The sequence below is a fragment of the Xiphophorus hellerii genome, chromosome 15 (assembly GCF_003331165.1).
Source record: "Xiphophorus hellerii strain 12219 chromosome 15, Xiphophorus_hellerii-4.1, whole genome shotgun sequence".
Taxonomy (NCBI): domain Eukaryota; kingdom Metazoa; phylum Chordata; class Actinopteri; order Cyprinodontiformes; family Poeciliidae; genus Xiphophorus; species Xiphophorus hellerii.
This window is the reverse complement of record NC_045686.1, coordinates 6,348,092-6,367,185: the sequence shown is the minus strand read 5'-3', so window position 1 is coordinate 6,367,185 and position 19,094 is coordinate 6,348,092. Positions and strand designations below refer to the sequence as shown.

The 19,094-nt window shown below is 39.6% G+C and overlaps 1 protein-coding gene across 10 annotated transcripts in view; it reads left to right on the top strand.

The window, feature by feature from the left end:
* Nucleotides 1-19,094, top strand: part of syne1a (spectrin repeat containing, nuclear envelope 1a) — a 157,700-nt gene that overhangs the window by 136,125 nt on the left and 2,481 nt on the right. For 7 of the 10 annotated variants that reach the window (XM_032585847.1, XM_032585848.1, XM_032585853.1 and 4 more), the window contains 20 exons: nucleotides 1,079-1,204; nucleotides 2,173-2,328; nucleotides 5,130-5,288; nucleotides 6,001-6,167; nucleotides 8,358-8,520; nucleotides 9,416-9,603; nucleotides 9,698-9,848; nucleotides 10,815-10,997; nucleotides 11,137-11,274; nucleotides 11,390-11,581; nucleotides 12,300-12,618; nucleotides 13,466-13,534; nucleotides 13,847-13,980; nucleotides 14,789-14,915; nucleotides 14,994-15,205; nucleotides 15,448-15,654; nucleotides 15,773-15,901; nucleotides 16,374-16,625; nucleotides 16,712-16,801; nucleotides 17,337-17,395. In XM_032585847.1, coding sequence (XP_032441738.1) covers nucleotides 1,079-1,204; nucleotides 2,173-2,328; nucleotides 5,130-5,288; nucleotides 6,001-6,167; nucleotides 8,358-8,520; nucleotides 9,416-9,603; nucleotides 9,698-9,848; nucleotides 10,815-10,997; nucleotides 11,137-11,274; nucleotides 11,390-11,581; nucleotides 12,300-12,618; nucleotides 13,466-13,534; nucleotides 13,847-13,980; nucleotides 14,789-14,915; nucleotides 14,994-15,205; nucleotides 15,448-15,654; nucleotides 15,773-15,901; nucleotides 16,374-16,625; nucleotides 16,712-16,801; nucleotides 17,337-17,395 — 3,221 coding nt within the window. The remainder of the gene's footprint in view (nucleotides 1-1,078; nucleotides 1,205-2,172; nucleotides 2,329-5,129; nucleotides 5,289-6,000; nucleotides 6,168-8,357; nucleotides 8,521-9,415; nucleotides 9,604-9,697; nucleotides 9,849-10,814; nucleotides 10,998-11,136; nucleotides 11,275-11,389; nucleotides 11,582-12,299; nucleotides 12,619-13,465; nucleotides 13,535-13,846; nucleotides 13,981-14,788; nucleotides 14,916-14,993; nucleotides 15,206-15,447; nucleotides 15,655-15,772; nucleotides 15,902-16,373; nucleotides 16,626-16,711; nucleotides 16,802-17,336; nucleotides 17,396-19,094) is intronic. The other 3 variants (XM_032585850.1, XM_032585851.1, XM_032585854.1) reach the window with 2 other exon arrangements.

Below are 19,094 nucleotides of genomic sequence, written 5' to 3'. Positions count from 1 at the left end.
TCACAAACTATACCATAAACTAAACTAAACTATAAGTGAAAACGGACCAGGAACAAGAAAAAAATCTTGTATAAACCTGCCCCCTTCTCAATAATTACAACATAAATTTTTATGGCCGAATACATTAAATTAATAATTAAGTTACAAACAGTATATCATTCTCAGAAGTGTATGAGATTTTTTTTTTTTCATGAAGTATATTGAATTGATTGATGGATAACTCTTTCAGCTCCTCATCTAAACTGCTCCATAGGTTTACTCCATTCACCGAAATGCACATTTGTTTTAGTTTGGAGGTGCAGTTGCACCTCTGAGATCAACGAGCCTGCCTCTTTGTTTCTTACTTTTTACTTGAGCTTTGCTCTCCATTTGGTTCAACCATGTGGGTTTTACACATTTCAGTCCAGGTTGAGCTGCTGATTTTTAAGCAAGGGTTTCATTTGTGGTTGGCTCTCTGTCCATTGCGATAAACTCACATCACTGTGGACAACGATACTGGTGTCCAGCATCTTCCAGCTTGGGAATTTAACTTCCTGTCTTCTAAGAGTAAAAGTTTGTCCAGTGAGAACTCAATGATCCCTCTAAATAGATAAAGCAAGCTATCCAGCAGAAATTATGGAAGAAACTTGTTTATGACTACAAAACTGTGTAGTTTTTCTGCAGCTTTCCAAGTGAAGGGGATCAATATTTATGCCAGTAATGAGTGTATTTAATCTTCTCACTGAAGATGAATAACTAACTAATTAATTGTTTTTAACTGGGATTGTTCATTTAGGTTTTTTGAGCTGAATCTCTAACCATGTTTGTTTAATTTCTCATTTGGACTACTTTGAAAATAGCCACAGACTAATCTATTTGGGGTAGAATTACCTTCTTTTGTTATTTAACTCTCTTAATTCCCCACTTTGTTTGCTGCAATAGTCCCGTGTCACTCTTTTCAAGGACACATTTGCTTGCACTGTAGTTTGTTGATGCTGCTGATAAAGTAGCAGGAATAATTCATAACTTCTCTGAGCATCCTGCAGCTTGTGTGGATGTCGGTTTTCTGCTCTGATTCTTGCAGTGTGTGTTTGTGTAGAACTGGGAGCTATGCGAGAAGGGCATCGACGTGTCGCTGGAGAAGCTGCGGGCCTTTAAGAGAAAGCTGTCGGTGGCGCTCCCTGAGCATCATGAGGAACTGCACTCCGAGCAAATCAGGTGCAAGGTGAGGACTTATTTTCTCCTTCTCTCTCAATTAATAGTTGCATTTTCTTTATTCGTCTCTCTTTTTCCTTCAGTAATCACGTGTTTACACACAAACCTTCAGACTCAGACTTGACCTCTTGTTACCTCTGTAATCCGACGTGCCGCCTGGACAAACAGATAAACAGACAGGCAGAAAAAAACTTTATCCATCTGTTTGCAATCATGTGACCTTGCATGTATTTAATCAGATTGCTTTTATTTTTGATTAGTGACCTTGCATTTCTGATCCGTAACACATTTAAAAGACATTTTTGTATATAAAATATATGTATTTTTTATCTGCTCTTGCAAATTTCTTTCTGTAAAAATCAATGATGTTCGGCTCTTGTTCAGCCGGTGGTCAGTATCTGCAGTCCTGTTTGATGCATGGCACGTCCTCAGCTCCTCAGGGGAAGAGGAGGAGGAGGAAGAGTGTGTATGCAGCAGCACATAGCATCAGCTGAGGAGAGAAAGAGAGAGAGAGGGGGCGGGGAGGAAGAAAGGGAGTGATTACGTGAGCAGGAGAGAGAAAGAAAGAGAGAGCATCCCTGGTTCTGTGGGGGTGAATGTGCGCTTCCTTTTGTGCATGTGTTGCGTAATGGAGACATTCTCCAGGTCCACAAATGATTACAGCGCAGCAGAACCGTCACAGTGACGAGGGAGGAGGAGGAGGACGTACAAGGTTTGAAGGCTCTGTTGCTGTGTCCTGCTTTCACAATTGAATGTAGGGATTTCATTTCAACTCAAGGTTAGACGCTGCTGTACAAAAATCTAAATAACTCGTCTGTTTGCTGTTTCGCTGGTTTGACGTTGCTTCTGGTTTCGCTACTGCTGAGACTCTTTGCTTTGGGTGGATTCTGGCTGCTGATGATGGATGAATAAATCCCCAAAACACAGGAAGGTCTCTAGCAACAGCTTTGCTTCTCTGTTTTTCTGCCATGGATTCAGGAGCTGGAGAGCAGTGTGGAGGGATGGACTGATGACCTTACTTCCTTGTTCAGGCTGAGGGATTCCTTGGAGGGTCTGGTCAGTTCTGATGATGTCACAGTCTTACAGGAACGCCTGCAGCTGCTGTGGCGTCAGTGGGAGGAAGTTTGCCATCAGGTAGGATGCGCACAACAAACATTTAATCTGCCCAGTTAATAAGCTTTTAGTAGCTTTAATTAATTTCTACTTTGCAATGTTCTTAATTGAAGCGACTTATTAAGCAAAGTAGAACTAACACCTTAAATAAATGAATGTGTTTTGAGATGGATTTTGAATGAATCAAGTGAGAGGGGCGCAATAGTTGTCTGAAAGCTTAGGAGCTTTTACTGCAAAAGTTGAATCACTTAAAGTATCTAAAATCAAAAGAAGTTGTTCAGAAAAGCTAAGAGAATTGAAATAATGTGACTATATTTAACTGATTGTACAAAATAATTCAAATCTGGAAAAAACAGACAAATTTTAACTTCAGTTATCTAAAGGCATTGTTGCAAAGGCAACACAGGAGTGAATTTGTAAAGAAGTCTGCTGAATTTGGTATGAGCATCAGATGGGTCAACACAGTATGATGTTATAAAATGAAGTCGAAAAAATACATTATATCTTATAAATGCTTCTTTGTTATAATCCATTTTTGGCCGAAGATAACACCTGATAATTAAATAATAACCACCACATGTTTTGTGCACCAAAATCACCATCTCAAACTCTTGTCATGGTTCAAGGGCTTATAGATCTCCTTTTCATCCTCATTAAGGTGAAATAAAATGACTTTAAGATTGGTATGGTCATAGGGAAGCATATAAAAGTGAAAAGAAAAGGTTCTAAAATTGACCCTTGAGGAACTCCACAATTAACTGTTCAAGAGGAGAAATGTTTCAAGGATTAAACCATTTAACGTTATGTGTTGTCTCACCGTCTGCTGTTCTGCCTGCATGGTGTAAAGGTTAAATATATATAAGTCTGAGTTGTTTCAATAGCAAAGGCGATCTATAAGACAAAAGTCTTTAACTTCCTCAATTGTGCTCACTGTTAGCTGCTGATTTACATCTAAATTATCTCTGCAGGGAATCCAAATTTGGGCATTTGGTTACATTAAATTGGACTTTTCATCTAGTCCTCTAAATATTGCAAAAAACAAAATTATATCCAATGGAAAAATTTAAAAAATAAACATAAAATATTTTTCTAACAGTTCTTCAAATAGCGTTGCTGACAATCTAAGGAGCCTCAATGTTTCAATTTCTCTTATCTAAAACGGAAAGCCTTGCTCATAAACTGAATGAAACACTGTTAGCAGCCCAGGCTTTTTCTCTGATAACAATCAACACATTTGCATAATGTTTGCTATTAAAGCATCACAATATCAGAGATGTATTCTCACTAGTGATGTTACGTGATGTGCCGAGGCTTCGAGGCGTGTGTCGAGTAATGGAGGGGGCGTTTCCGTAAAGCGCGTATCGAGGCTTGCTTCATTTAGGGGAGGAGCCGAAAACGATGACGTCCGAAGCCTCGCTGCCTGGCTGTACCACGTGACTGCTTCGGGAAGTGGCTCAGAGTTTGGCGCGGGGTTTGACAGCTTTAGAAACCCCACAGGCTCCATTCAAAATGTGGGTTGTTGTAGGCGAGTTGCGGTCAGTTGAGAGAGTGGATAGAGTTTTGATAGTTTGGATAGCAGAGTTTGGATAGTGGTTATTTAGTTTGAGACAGTTAATTCGGTGTTTGGAGAGTTTAGGAGAGAGATAGATAGATAGGAGATTTAGGAGCGCGAGGACAGGATAGGAGTAGGATGGAGCCGGCGAGAAAGAGGAGGATTTCCCCTATGTGGGAACATTTTGATTTGATAAGCCCTAACAAGGTAAGGTGAACTGAACATTTGCAGATGCATTAGGTTTGCTTATGAGGAACTGTATTTTTCACTGTTTCTTATTTTCTGTAAAGGTGAGGTGTTTATTGTGCTCCAAGGAGTTGGGGTACAATAATAACACCTCATCCATGTAGTGTCAAAAAAGAGAAATCGTGTGAAACCAAAAACTGTGGAGAAATTGTTGTTTCTTAATAAAAATGCATGAAATCATCCAAGTTACACAAGCATTAGCCTATTCACTACCCCCTCCCTAGTTCCATAAGCACTTTCACTGTCCTCTGCCTGATAAGGCCCATGCCATTTTTCTAGAGTCACAGAAAAACATTATTACACAACATGCCATATCACATGACACTACTGTTTTGGGAATAATTACACACAGAGAATACATTCAAACAATATTTTATTATACACATATGTGTATACATAATTTATGTAGACAAATGATTTTGTCCTACACCTTTTGTGAAGTCATTCCCAAGAGCCATAATAGACAAAAATTCAATGCATCACATGTGTTAAGATACAGCTGGCTGTGATTATACACCTGGCCAGTAGGTGGTTTCGTGTGCACATGAAGCCTCAAGAAATGAACCCTTTCTCGAACCAGTTGGCTCAAGTGGTTCAATGCCTCATGAGGCTTCATCTCACCATCACTAATTCTCACCCAATGAGATCCAACGTTAATGTGTGAAATAATATCATGGGCATATAATTGAAAAGTATGTTTAAATATGTTTGGGTGGGTTCCACTCAAACCACTCCTTATTGGAAATAGAAAGTGAGAACAGCTGTTTGCAGACACTGAGCTCAGCTGTCCTGACTTAATCACATTTATTCCCAACACTGCAGGCGTCACAAGATCCAGTAGCTTCACGGGGATGGGCTGTTTGGATTACACTGAACAATGTTTCAAGAATTAAAATTTAAATAAATTATTGCTCCTGTTTCTTTAATCTAAGCATCACGTTACTCTCTAAGAAAGCCAATTCTTTCGTTTATATTTCGTCTGTCAAATCATTAATTGGTACTTTCTCTGCCTTTATTTCCTCAGCTTTCCCTGCGCAGGCAGCAGGTGAGCGAGAAGTTGAATGAGTGGGCCATTTTCAATGAGAAGAACAAGGAGCTGTGTGAGTGGCTCACACAGATGGAGAGCAAAGTTTCTCAGAATGGAGACATCAGTATTGAAGAGATGATTGAAAAGCTGCGCAAGGTAATTTCTAAAAATACCCGCTACCCTTTACTTTTGAAATATAATTTATAAAGAGCCCTGAAATGTACAGTATTTGTCCTCTTAAAGAACGCTTAAGTTTTTCTTTTTTGTTGCACTTCAGCATTTTAGATCCTTAAACACATTTTAATATCAGACATAAAAAACATTTGTTAAGGGAAAAAGCTACTTTAGTCAACCCAGTTCTGTGTTAAATTAGTAATTGTCTTCTTTTAAACTGCTGAACTGGTGGTGCCGTCGCACAAATGCTTTCAAGCCTTGGAGATATCTGGCCTTTGACATCACTGTGGAGGAGATTAGGTCCACTCTTCTTTGCAAAATTGCTTTAATTTAGCCCTATTGAAGGGTTTTGAGCATAAATTATCCTTCTGTGGTCATCCCACAACTGCTCTGAAATCTTAATTTTATTTATTTTATTTTTTTTGTCTTTTAGATGTTGATTTGTTTTGTGTATTGGGTTGTTGTCTCAAGGTCACAAGCTGTCATTTTGCAATCTCTCCCATGAATCAGAGTTTTTGGTCACAAGGTTTTTTTTTTATCCTTTTTCACCCCACTTCATGTTGTCGGACAGGTTCTCTCTGGTTTCACAGAGCTGGCAGGAAGATGTGCCGAAAACCAAAACAAGAAAAGAAACAGAACTGTACATAACAATGCTTTTCAGAGCATTAAAAGTTACTTGGTGTTTGTTCGTCAGGACTACCAAGAGGAGATCAGCGTCGCTCAGGAAAACAAGCAGCAGCTACAGATGATGGGCGAGCGCCTGGCCAGAGCCAGCCAGGACAGCAAGGCAGCTGAGATCCAGCACAAACTCAGCAAAGTCAGTGAGCGCTGGCAGCACCTGCTGGACCTTATTGCAGCCAGGTGGGTTTACAAGACACCCTCATGCACTTTTCTTGTGTTGGTCAATGAAAATCTAATAACAATAACTTTTTATCAGCTCTTTTAGTTGGGGAAGGGGATGCTTTTCACTCAGTGATTGTGGGATTTTATTTCCCACAATCCTGCTGAGGCATTTCCTTCCACTTCCTTACTGGGGTCACTGGGACATCCACTCTCTTGGGAGAGAACAATGTAACATGATTTCTCAAAGGTTTCTCTTTTGTGACCTTTTTGTCACTTGGCAAGTTTTCTTGGGACTGAAGTTTGGAAAATTGTGTTGCATAAATATTCACTCAACTTGAACTTTTTCATACTTTATGGATGTGTTTTAGTGGGATTGGATGTAATTTTAAAATTGAGATAAAGTAGTTTCAGATTTTAAAAAATATGCATGATATGAAGTTTTGGGGTATCTGCTGATACCCTAAACAAAATTCTACACAACCAAATTTCTTCAGAAACAGATTTCAGATTGCAATGTAACCAAATGCAGAAAATGTGTAAAATAACTCAGAAGCCCTTAAAAGATTAAAGAATTTTGTGGATTTTATGAGTTTAAATCTGTAAGGCATGCGACAGACAGACTCCTCCTCCTGTGTTGTAAAATGACCCGACCCAAACTTTGACTGCAGCTCTCCCAGCTGCTTTCCTCAGCTGTCGCCCTCTGGGGCGACACTGGAGGAAGAAAGAAAGCAGAGGACTGTAGGTGACCTCACACAAGCAGCTGCACTCCCTTTGTCTTTAATATCCTCCATTTGGAGAAAACAATTGCATCCCTGCTTTATGTTTGCAGAAATCCATATTTTTTTCTTTTTTTAAATTTCAGAAAGAAAATCCAGAATTTAGAAGATACAAGAAAATTGTCATTTTCTTGCAAGCATGATTTGTTTTTTAGCAGATATTTTATATTTTAGCTCAGTGTCCACTCTCACAGAGCCTCTACTTACGTTCACACTCAGTCGGTGTGTAGCTTGTGTTTTATATTTCCACACAGTTCAGCTCTGCAGCACATGCTTCTGACCGTACGGCTGTTTTTAGAAACAGCCACACTTGTCACTCTCAGGCACTTACACACTCACACACACACATTGGCCTGTTTGGGGTTTTCTTTTTTTTAACCTTGGAGAGCAACAGTTGATAAGTCACACTTTTGTCTCCCCGCCTCTACCTGCTGCCCCAGTTTAGACAAACTCCCATGTGGAGCTTGCAGATAAACAGAGGAGCGTTTGGATATTTACTTTCTAACTTCACTATTGTCTTTGGGAACTTTGCTCCCCCCCATGGTTTTGGATTTTGGGGCAGATAATATGGCAGGATGTCCCAGCGAGGAGGATCTGCCAGAGTGCGACTGCGATGTCAACAGGCAGGAGGATTTTAAGATTTATGAAGGAAACAAAGCTACTTGTTATTGTAATAATTAGAAATAATGTCCTTGACTGTTAAACCAATAACTCAGCACATAGTGGGAAATGTTTGCTTTTCATGTTCATGAGAAAATGGCGTCTTTGTCTGACTTCTATCTGATCTGATCTGCTGTTTGTAATGAGGTCTCCCAACCATCTGCAACATGCAAATGAAGGGAAAGGGAATGTTTTTAAAATTTGAATTATTCAAAGAGTGTTTGAGAATGTGTGAAAAGTTATTTTAAATACCTTTCAATGGTGCTACTGTCACATGCCAAGCAGGTTTAGATATTTCGAGAGGTTGTGTGCAGTTGATGCAAATGCAAATAGTAAACAAATGCAAATAGTAAAAAAATATTTCATTCAGTCCTGTGTTACCACCAGCTGCATGCACCAATTCTTAGAATCTGATTAAGTTTTGGACATTTAGTGGAAAGATGCAGATTATATCTGGTAAAAGTTGCTATGCAGACTTGGCAGGGTTGATGTTTGCTGAACAAACTAACCTGGCATTAGCAGATCCAAAATAATCACTATAATATTGAGGACTTTATTTACAGTGAAAAAACTTCCCCAGACATGTATTAACTGCTATATTAAAGCAGAAAAGCTCTCTTTGTGGCTTAATTTTGTCAGTTTTTAGTTGTAGTAGTAATCCTATGGACAACATCAATTTGTCCTGATTCACTGGAAATATTCCCGTTTCATTTGCTTTTGGAGTCGTCCATGTTTGACTCTGACTTAATTGCTGAATCTGTTTCTGGTTCAGGGTGAAAAAGCTGCGAGAGACCCTGGTGGCGGTGCAGCAGCTCGACAAAAACATGAGCAGCCTCAGATCCTGGCTCTCCCACATCGAGACCGATCTCTCCAGGCCGATTGTCTACGAAACCTGCGACAAGCTGGAGATCCAGAGAAAACTCAACCAACAGCAGGCAAGCAGATTTTAATTTTTTTATTCCGTCTTTTTGTTTGAAGCATTTATGGAAAACTTGATCAGTATGTGGAAATTTGCAGCACTTGTGTGTACACAAATGGACAGAAATATAGTCAAATAGTTTGTATTGTCATTAAGAATAAGTGACACCAGGAGCACGTGAGTCAAATGCAGTGGATTAAGTTGAGAGACAGTACGGCACATGACTCATGTTCTGCTGCCAAGATTCTGCTCTAAATCTGGACTTGTCTGTCAGAACCCACTAACCTCCTTCCTCTTTGGGTGCAATGCGTTCACACCAGCCCTGTTTTGTCCAAACTTAATCAAACAAAGTCTATCAAAGTTTGCTTGTCTTGAAAGTCCAGCTCATTTGCTGAGGTGTGGATGTAAGCAAACCAGAGACTGCTCCAAAAGCAGGAAGTGGACTACAGCGCATGGCATTCTGGGTAAATAGAACCAAAACAAATGCCAGCTGGAGAAATGGCCTGTAGTCCTTTGAGAAATGAGAAATCCTACAACCGCTAAAATTTGACACAACACATTTTTGTTTACATTTTGTGAAGAAGGAAGTTGCGCTGGTCTTCTTCAGAGGTTGTTGTGTTGCTTCCTTAAGTGGTTCTTGGTGCAGTGCAGCGCCACCACAGGTGAAAAGGGGAACAGGGTTTTTTTAATTCGTGCAGTATGAAAGTGAACCACATCAGCTGAAAATGGAACAAATGCTGCAATTTTGGTCCAAGACTACTGGACTGTCAGGTCATTTATCCCATTAAGATTGTTCTTCTTCTTTACTCTATGAAGACCTGTTTTTTTTAGTTTTTCTACTAAAAAATGAATGTGCAGCAAAGCAAAAAAAAAAGTTACATCATATTGCAATCACTTTTTTCTTTTTGTAGGACCTGCAGCGGGACATAGAGAAACACAGCACAGGCGTGGCGTCAGTGCTGAACCTGTGTGAAGTCCTGCTGCACGACTGCGACGCCTGCTCCACAGAAACGGAGTGTGACTCCATCCAGCAGGCGACCAGAGGCCTCGACAGACGCTGGAGGAACATCTGCGCCATGTCCATGGAGAGGAGACTCAAGTAAAATAACCTCCTATGTTTACTTTTCAACATATCCAACATGTTTTGGAAGTGTTTGCTTCCCTCACTCACAGCTCTGCTTTTTGCTTTGCAGGATTGAAGAGACGTGGAGGCTGTGGCAGAAGTTTCTGGATGATTACTCCAGGTTTGAGGATTGGTTAAAGACGTCAGAGAAAACGGCAGCGCTGCCCAACTCTTCTGGTGTTCTTTATACTGTTGCTAAGGAGGAGCTGAAGAAGTTTGAGGTCTGTGTGCTTTTAATATTTATCCCATTGATTTGTCTCATTCTTTAGTAAAAGATCTTACAAATACAGTCAATGCGCCAGTTCATAAAAATAGAAGAGTGTCATGTTACTGCAACTGATTTGATTTGACTGCTGGTCTCAGCTGCTTCAGAACATAACTGTGCATTATTTCTTCATTTTCCTTAGGGTGCAGTTAATTCTTTTTTTATTTAAAAGTAAAATTAACAGTTGAAGTCATGGTTTGGAGTAACATCTTAAATTTGTTTTGCATCATGAAAAGCTTTGTGACACATAAGCATCATTACAATGTTAACAGGGACAGTAGCAATACTGCACAATTGGGACATGCAGCACAATTTAAAAAAGAAAATAAAAGTTTTATTGTAACAGTTTCGAGAAACACGCTGGGATCTTCTTCAAATCTTTTAATCAAAATAAGGTGGTTTCTTTGTATAAGCAGGTAAAAACAATCTCACACATAAATACAATTAGCACTATAAAAAGTTTGAATTTGTAATAAAATCTGACTTAACGTGCTGTAGAAAAACATCACAATATTTCCCCAGTGGTCCAAAGTTAAACACGAAATCTTTTTCACTGCTGTGCTCCGTCCTGCTGCAGACTTACTCATTGCCCACAAGAAAACTTATTTTCAGAACAGAGAAGAGCTATTAAAGCAAATAAATCAATAATTTCTATAGAATATTTTAGTATTTCATTCATTTGTTATACATTTTTGCTATGCACATTTTGCTTTATTTAGCTTTAACTGTTTTATTTTGTATTTTTTTCTCCTTTAGCAAAGCCTTCTTGCATTATATGAACTTTAAATCCTAACCTCTCTGTTTTAATTAGTTTTGTTACAATGTTTTCTATGTTTAGCACTTTTGACATTCGTTATATGTGCAAATGGAAATGAAGTTGAATTGTTTGTCATTGATGTGTGTGGGGTCTTTTTTCATACAGGCGTTCCAGCGCCAGGTGCAGGAATGTCTGACCCAGCTGGAGCTCATCAACAAGCAGTACCGTCGCCTGGCCCGGGAGAACCGCACAGACTCCTCCCACCGTCTCAGAGAAATGGTGCATGATGGGAACAGACGATGGGATAACTTGCAGAAAAGAGTGGCTGCCATCCTTCGCAGACTTAAGGTAGCAGCCTCCTGCCTGCTGGCTAATTTCTTTCTCATTTAGAACCAAAAAAATTGCTAAATAATTCAGAAAAATATTTGAAGTTAAAGTGTAAATATGATAAAAAAAAAGTGATTTATCACTGAATTTGTTTGTGCAGCATTTCATCAGCCAGCGGGAGGAGTTTGAGACGGCGCGGGACAGCATCCTGGTGTGGCTCACTGAGATGGACCTCCAGTTGACCAACATCGAGCATTTCTCCGAGTGTGACGTTCAAGCCAAAATCAAACAGCTCAGAGTAAGAATGACGCATCATTCAGTGCTCAACAAATTCCTCCATTCTTATTTTTAACTATATACTCATATCTATTCGCATGATTATTATTAACAGATGATTATGTGTGCGTGTGCAGGCGTTCCAGCAGGAGATCTATCTGAACACGGCGAAGATCGAGCTGGTGTTTCGGCAGGGCGAAGCGCTCATCGAGAAGAGCGAACCTCTGGACGCCGCTGTCATTGAGGAGGAGTTGGAGGAGCTGCAGAGATACTGCCAGGAAGTGTTTGGACGAGTGGACCGATATTACAAGAAGCTTACCAGACTTCCTGTAAGTGAATAGAGAAAATCATTTAGAGCAGCAGCTTATTTTACAGCGCCTTGCAAATGTATCCTTACCTCTAGAAGTCTTCCACGTTTTGTCTTGTTACGAAAACATCAATGTATTTCGTTAGGAATTTATTTTATGTTCTTTATTGTTAAACTGGAAGTTTGATAAATGTCCCTCAAAATCCCTGTGGGTTAAAGAAATTATGCTTTTTTATTTAAAGCTCAAGAAAATTTAATTCAATTTGCTAGGATGTACACAAACGTTGGCAATGTTTTCTTTCCTATTTTTCAAAGTAGGAGGTTTTGCCCAACTGAGTGTTCCTGCCACTATTATCTTTTGCTTTAGTTATTTATATATATATATATATATATATATATATATATATATATAATATGAGTTTTTTTGTGTTAACTTAATGAGATGTGAAAGACGGTTGGTTTTAGTATTTTATTTCTGTTTGTAAAAAAACCCTGAAAACTAGTACATTTCATTTTTTGATGCACTATTTTGTTAGTGTTATATTAAGTGTGCCAATAGGTGCATATGTTCAACAAGAATTAGCTACTGTATTATCTGTTTGATTGGCTCTAATACAAATACTTTGAAAAAATAATAATTTATATACATTTATAATTTTTTTTTTTTTTAGAACCTCTGTTTTTATGCATAAAATCCCTTTAAAACTGGATGGGTTCTGCTTTTCACTGACTCCTTCTAGCTGGCGGATGATGAGCTCGACGGCTCAGACAGAGAGCTGGACGTGGAGGAAAGCGGAGACCTCTCTGATCTGCAGTGGGGCGAGTCGCCCGTCCCACGCCCGTCGAGCCGACCGGCCTCGGGCACGGCGGCGCCGATCCGGGCGGACCGCTCCGGCCGAGACACGCCGGCCAGCGTGGACTCCATCCCGCTAGAGTGGGACCACGACTACGACCTCAGCAGAGACCTGGAGAGCCCCGGAGGGCAGGGAAATGCGGAGCGGAGCCGAGGCCGCCCGGAGGAGGATGAATATCTGAGGACAAGCAGCACGGTGCTGTCAGGTTGGTCCAACTAATGACTGAATTGATGTTTTTATTTCACTTGGGGCTGGGCAATAAATCAGTTCTATTGATTAATCAAATTTTTGTTTTTTGAAGGTTTAATTTTTGGAAAATCTGGATTTTCTTATATCAATGCACTTCTTGTGTTTCCATAATTCAGAGTTCAGAGCCGAGGCGGCTGTCTTGTTTTCCAACTTCTATTTATTTTTTACTTTGAATTCAGGTCATTTCTATGATGGAATATTTGGGCCAAGATTTATTTATCTTAATAATGAGAATAAAGTCATAATATTACAAGAATGCAGTCATGATATTTAAAGAATAAATTTGTAATATCAGGAGTATAAAGTAATACATTTTATGAGAACTTCAGCACAAGAAAGTAGCAAAAAATTAAAACGAGGAATGTTGAGCATCTTGTGTCTAATGGATAAGGAAATACTTCATATTTAAACACTTAATATCAAAATATTATCAGTATCAGGACTGATAACGATTGAGGAAATGACTATTCTGAAGAAACAGCCTGGGCCTAATATGCCGTCATGCAACTCACAGAATGAATGATTGAAAGAACAGCCACTTTTTTCTGTCGTTTGTAATTTTTTTAGAAAAGAACTCAAGAAAAAAAACATCTATTTAAATAAAATCTGGTAAAAAAAAAATTTGAAGATTTTATTTTTAAGCCATATCACCCAACCATAAAGTTACTGTGTCGTGAATCAGTTTTTAAAAAATGATAAAATCAGAGAGAACATCCAAAAAAAAAAAGTGTGGCAGCTTGTAGCATTTTGTTGCATTCAGAGATTTCCATCATAAGCAGAGTTTGTTGTGTCTCTATTCCCAGATGTAGTTATCCCAGAGAGCCCAGAGGCCTATATAAAACTGACAGAGAACACTTTGAAATCCTCCTCCGGTATGAAACGGCATGAGCTTGGCCAGCATGCTGTCATTTACAGCTAAAACTGTAAAATATTTTATCTAACTGATGCTTACTACCACCCTTCCTCCATCATCTTGAATCATCTTTAACTGCACGAATCACAAACTGTTGCTTTCTCACATCACACAGTTTAATTAAAGAAGAACGTCATTTCAGTGATAACTTACCAATTCGCTCCGTGCCGTACTAACTGCATGCCATTTTATTGCATCAGCAGCATGCAAACAAAAGCTGTCAGAAATGTCTTCCTAGCTATCTAACACCTGCCTGTGTTTCCTGGTGCAGGTGAGCCTGGACAGCTGGAGGCCAGTCTGCGACAGCTGGACCAGGCTCTGGATGCAGGGCGATACCACCTGCAGCAGAGAGAGGCGTCCGCCAGCCGCTCCAGCCCAGACATGGACTCCACATACATGGGCTACGTAAGTCCAATGTGTCCCTTGGACAGAACTGCCTGTAGACATGACTCTGGTCCTAAAATTGATAAATTGCAACGTTCATAGAGGTGCTTGAAATTCTTGAAAAGGCTTCAATTTCAGTTAGATTTGGAAACTGCAATAAAGTGCAATTTAACGTTTGATTTAAAGCCTAAATATTTTTATTAATAAATGATACACACACTTTTTGTTTCATTGTCTAAAGTTCAATCGGACTAAACTTTTCTTGTCTTTGGTCAGTTAGAATTATCAAAATTATTTCCATTTGCTAAATGCCAGAAAACTTAGCAAGAACAATTTTTAGTATTTTTTTTTTTTACGTTCTGTGTATATTGTGTATAAGCATTTTATTTGAGCAGGAAGGATTTTAACATAATTGGTTTGTATTGTTTCAATAATTACGAATATTCATTATTCCTGATTTCTCAATGATCTGTGTAATTAAAATAAGTTATTTTATAAGTTATTGAAATTGGCTGATTTTTTTATTTTTTAAATTAGTGTTTTATTTTGTTGTATAAGGTGTGTTTGAGAGAGACATTTCAAAACATAAAATTTTATGTTAGTTTACATTGTCAATGCTGTAGGATACCATAACAAGACATTAATAACAGTAACAAATAAAATCTTATAATCGTGAATTGAAGCTGTCTTCTTTAGTTCATTTGTATTGTTTTGTGAATTTTGTGGCGCTGGAACAGTTTGAAAACTTACATTAAAAATGCTTGAAAAGTGCTTTAATCTTTTTGTTGGAAAAGCTTACAAACCCTGAATTGAATGATGATTTTCACAGATGCGTCTGATGGGGGAGTGTCGCGGCAGCATCGACGCTGTGAAAAGAGCAGAAGGAGAGCTGACTGAGGACGAGGACGACATGCCAGGACTCACCAACCCGACCAGCACAGAGACGCAGAGCACAGGTCCGTCTCTTCTCCCTCTCTGAACGCTTCACGTTGGGCTCTTATGCTCTTCCCTAAACGTCTCTCTTGCCCCTCTAGGCGTGATTGAACGCTGGGAGCTGATCCAGGCTCAGTCGCTGAGCGAGAAGCACAGACAGAAACAGAACCTGCAGCAGTGGCAGCAGCTGATCTCAGATCTGCAGACCATGCGGGCCTGGCTGGGTCAGTCAGAGGCAGAGCTGAACCGACTGCGTGGGCTGGACGTCAGCACCAACATCCACACCATCCAGCAGAGGATCAAGAAGCTCAAGGTGTGTGTCTGATTGATAGACTCAAAAGAGCAAAGTAGAATCTTCTATGATCTAAAAATAGACACATTTCATCTGTGAGTTGGTTAACTGGAAGCTGAAGAAGATTATTGAACTTTGTAATTAAAACCCTGATCCTCATTTCTTAGCAACTGATACTGTTGCAGAATTTTTTATGGTCAAACCCCTCTATAAATAATACAATGCTCTACATGCTTTTACAATCTGCTCTCTCTTCCAACCAGGACCTGCAGAAAGGCGTGGATGCTCACAAGTCAGAGGTTCTCTCCATAAACCTGAGCAGTGCAGACTTCCTCCAGTCGGAGCCCGACTCGGAGGAGGCCTGGGAACTGAGGGACCGGCTGAAGGAGATGAACTCGCGCTGGGATCGGCTCAGCGCCTCGCTCGAAGACTGGAGAGAGGAGCTGCAGAGGGCACTGATGCAGTGCCAGGTAAAGACGAGATGGAGTTTATGAGATTCCTACAAGTCTATTAAAAAATGCATTTTTTTTATCTGCTGAAGATAAATAAAAGAAATATGATTTCATTCAAAACAAACACCATCTTTAGGAGTTCCACGAGACGAGCCATGGTCTGCTGCTGTGGTTGGAGAACATCGACCGCAGGAGGAACGAAGTGGTGCCCGTCTCTCAGAACGCTGATTATGAAACATTACGACGTCATCACAAAACACTGATGGTATGCATTTCATGAAGATATGATCATAAAAGCTGAGAGGATATATTTTGTTTTCATTGAATCAAATAAATCAAGACATAATCAGATAACATTTGCCTGAAAAAGTATATACCTCATACACTACAAAAACAAAATCTTACCAAGTACTTTTGGTCTAGTTCCTAGTGCAAATATCTTTTCTCTTATTTCAAGTGTACTAACTTACAAGTAGCTTTTTAGCACGATATAGGAGCTTATTTTAAATAAATAATTCCTTAAAATTAATGAAAAAGTACTTGTTCCACTGGCAGAAAAATTAACTTATAACATGGGGAAAATGTCTTGTTATAAGTGAAATGATTACTTCCAAGGTAGTCTGTCTTATTTCAAGTGTATTGAGATATTTGCAATAGAAACTAGACTAAAAATACTTGGTAAGATTTTGTTTTTGCAGTGTAAAATGTAACTCGTTGACTTCTGTTTTATCCCGCAGCAAATCAAATGTGAGTTGCTGGACTCGCAGCAGAAAGCTTCTTTCCTCCAGGAGCTGTCCGCTCAGCTGCTGGTCAACACCAGGCCGCCGACGCTGCAGAAGCCGGATCAGAACCAGCCCCAGAGCAGCGAGTGTCTGGAGGCCCGGGAAAAGGTCCATGTCATCTGGAACCGGCTCAGACTCCTGCAGAGGGAGGTCAGCTCCGACCTGGAGCTGCTGGAGAAGAGACTGGAGGTCACAGAGGTTCAGCAGGTCAGCGGATGCTCGATGCTGTGGTGTTTTTGCTTTGATTTGTGATTTTTATCTGATTTTTAAAGTGCCTTGTTGTTTATTTTCAGGATTACCTGTCAGGACCTTCTAGAAAATCCCAAATCCGAGGATCTGCTAGTCCCAGAGCGGACAAGGTCGTTCAGAGGCGAAGACAATCGGTAACTTCCTCGCTTTCCTCATCCCCTTCTGAATGCTGCACATCTCATTTTGCTCCCAAAATAGATACTTTTATCGATCCTACCCTCTTGTATGTTTATAAATACCAGAGGTTTCTCTACTTTGCAAATGCTCGGCTAAAACATCCATCGTAATGCATCCCGCCCACCTGCTTTTTTTATGAGACGTTTTTGCTGCCCAGCATCATATTGTTCAGCCAAAAATTACAAGAAAAACTGGCTTTTCATTTTCAGTGATGACTAATTTTAGAAAGTATGTTTTTGATGTCAGTAATTGTAACTAGTTTATTTAAAGTGATTTTATTCTCATGAGAAGCCAGATTTCTTGGTTCAGAAATCCAATCACCGTCATTGAAAACATTGCTGCTCTTTGGTTACTGATGATTCTTTCCCTTAGCGATGTTATGGCTCTTTTTATGTTGTGTTTTCCTCTCATCTGAGGCTTTGACTTTTTTTGCCCTTGACTGAAACATTCTTTTCTTTCTTTTACACCCTCCCTGCTCATTGCGTGGTACAGCCTCGAAGCAAAAGTAGTCAGGCCCACCCAGGACACGCTGAGAGCGGCCCGCGCCACAGGTACCTCTCTCCTGGACTCTAGAAACTTGGGACGATGATGGGACCGAAGCTTACACCCACTTTTTTAAAACAAAAAAAATAATTAAAACAAAATATTTTGAGACAAATTAAATAAAAAATATTAATGGTTTATTTTACAAATAATTTTAATTAGTAGTTTCTTTTATTCAATGCTTTCAGTGTTCCATGATCCTCCTCACATCTAGAGACCAGTTTGTCGGCTCTTAAATGAGTAGGGACTTGCCTACATCAGGCGACTTCCTTTCTCCTTTAAATCTTTTGTTTCACTGCTTTGCTGCTTTTGAATTAGCATCATGAAATAATACCCTGTCATTCCTTGTAGTATCCTCCTCCCCCACTAGATGGCACTACCTCAGCCTCAGTGTTCCTCTTCATCTCCAGCATTGTTTTTCTCTCCCGTTTCCTTCCCGGTTCAGTCTCTTCATAGCGTTCCAGCAGGATGTGGAGCTTTAACTCCTGCCGGGTTTCCTGCGGCGTTTACTCCCACTCTCTCCTCCGTTTCCTCTTCAGAGCTCACCAAACCTCTGACTCTCGACATTTCTGACCTGTGCTGCCTTGCAAAAACATTCCCTTGAACTTTCACCACTGTTTGTTGCATTACAACCACGAACTTCAATGTTTTGTATTGGGACAAAATCTTCCAGACACATGAAAATCGAAAAAGTGGGTCATGCATTTGGAATCAACTCCCTGTAGTTTGATAAATCTAAATAAATACCTCGGGAGTTTTATTAGTGAATAAATGGCATCATGAAGACCAATGAACAGAGTAAGATTGGCAAGAAGTTTAAAGTTGGGTTAGATTATGAATCTCCTTTTAATAAGTGAAGTGACATAATCCGTTGGGAAAACATTAAATCTGTTTTTTATGGAAGGGTGATAAGAAGAAAGCCACTATTTACTAAAAGTGAATGAAGTTTTCTTTGCAGTTTGGCAAAAAGCCTTACATGAAACCCAACAAATACGCAGAAGTCAAAAGCATCCAGACCGACTTTGTGTGCCAGAAAAATAACGCTCAACATCACCCTGAACAGTGCATCTGCACAGAGCAACATGGTGGTGGCAGCATCATGCAGTGGGGATGTTTTGCTTAGCTACACAGAGTAATTGGGGAAAATTATCAAACTAAATTCAGGGCAAACCTGGAACAAAGCCACTAGAAGAATAGTTTTGATCATGTGTGTCAAACTCGAGGCTCGCAGGCCAAATCTGGTCCGCTATAGCCATTTCTGTGGCATTTTAGACTCCAGAGAACTTCAGAAATGGAACTTCAAGACAGCAGTTGTGTGTATCAATATTTTATCAGTCAAATCATTTGATCATTTGGATCAAATGATTCATTGTGTTACAACATCCAGACTAAAACCCAAAATAGAGCAGATAGAGTGACTGAGGTTGAAGTATTTTACAAAGATGAATAAACAAAGAATCAAGTCTCAAGCTGTGCAAATCTGGTGTAGACAAGACTTGCAGCTGCACAGAAAGATGCTTAGGACTCATTTTTGAGATTGTCAGAATTATGCATAATTCTGTGTTGATCTGTCTCATCAAAACTCAATAAAAACAGTGACGTTTGTGGTAGTAAAGCATGACAAAACATGGAAAAAAGTTTGAGTATGAATAACTTTGCAAGGCACTGACTCAGCCTTAAGCTGGTCTTACCTTAAATGCTGTAATG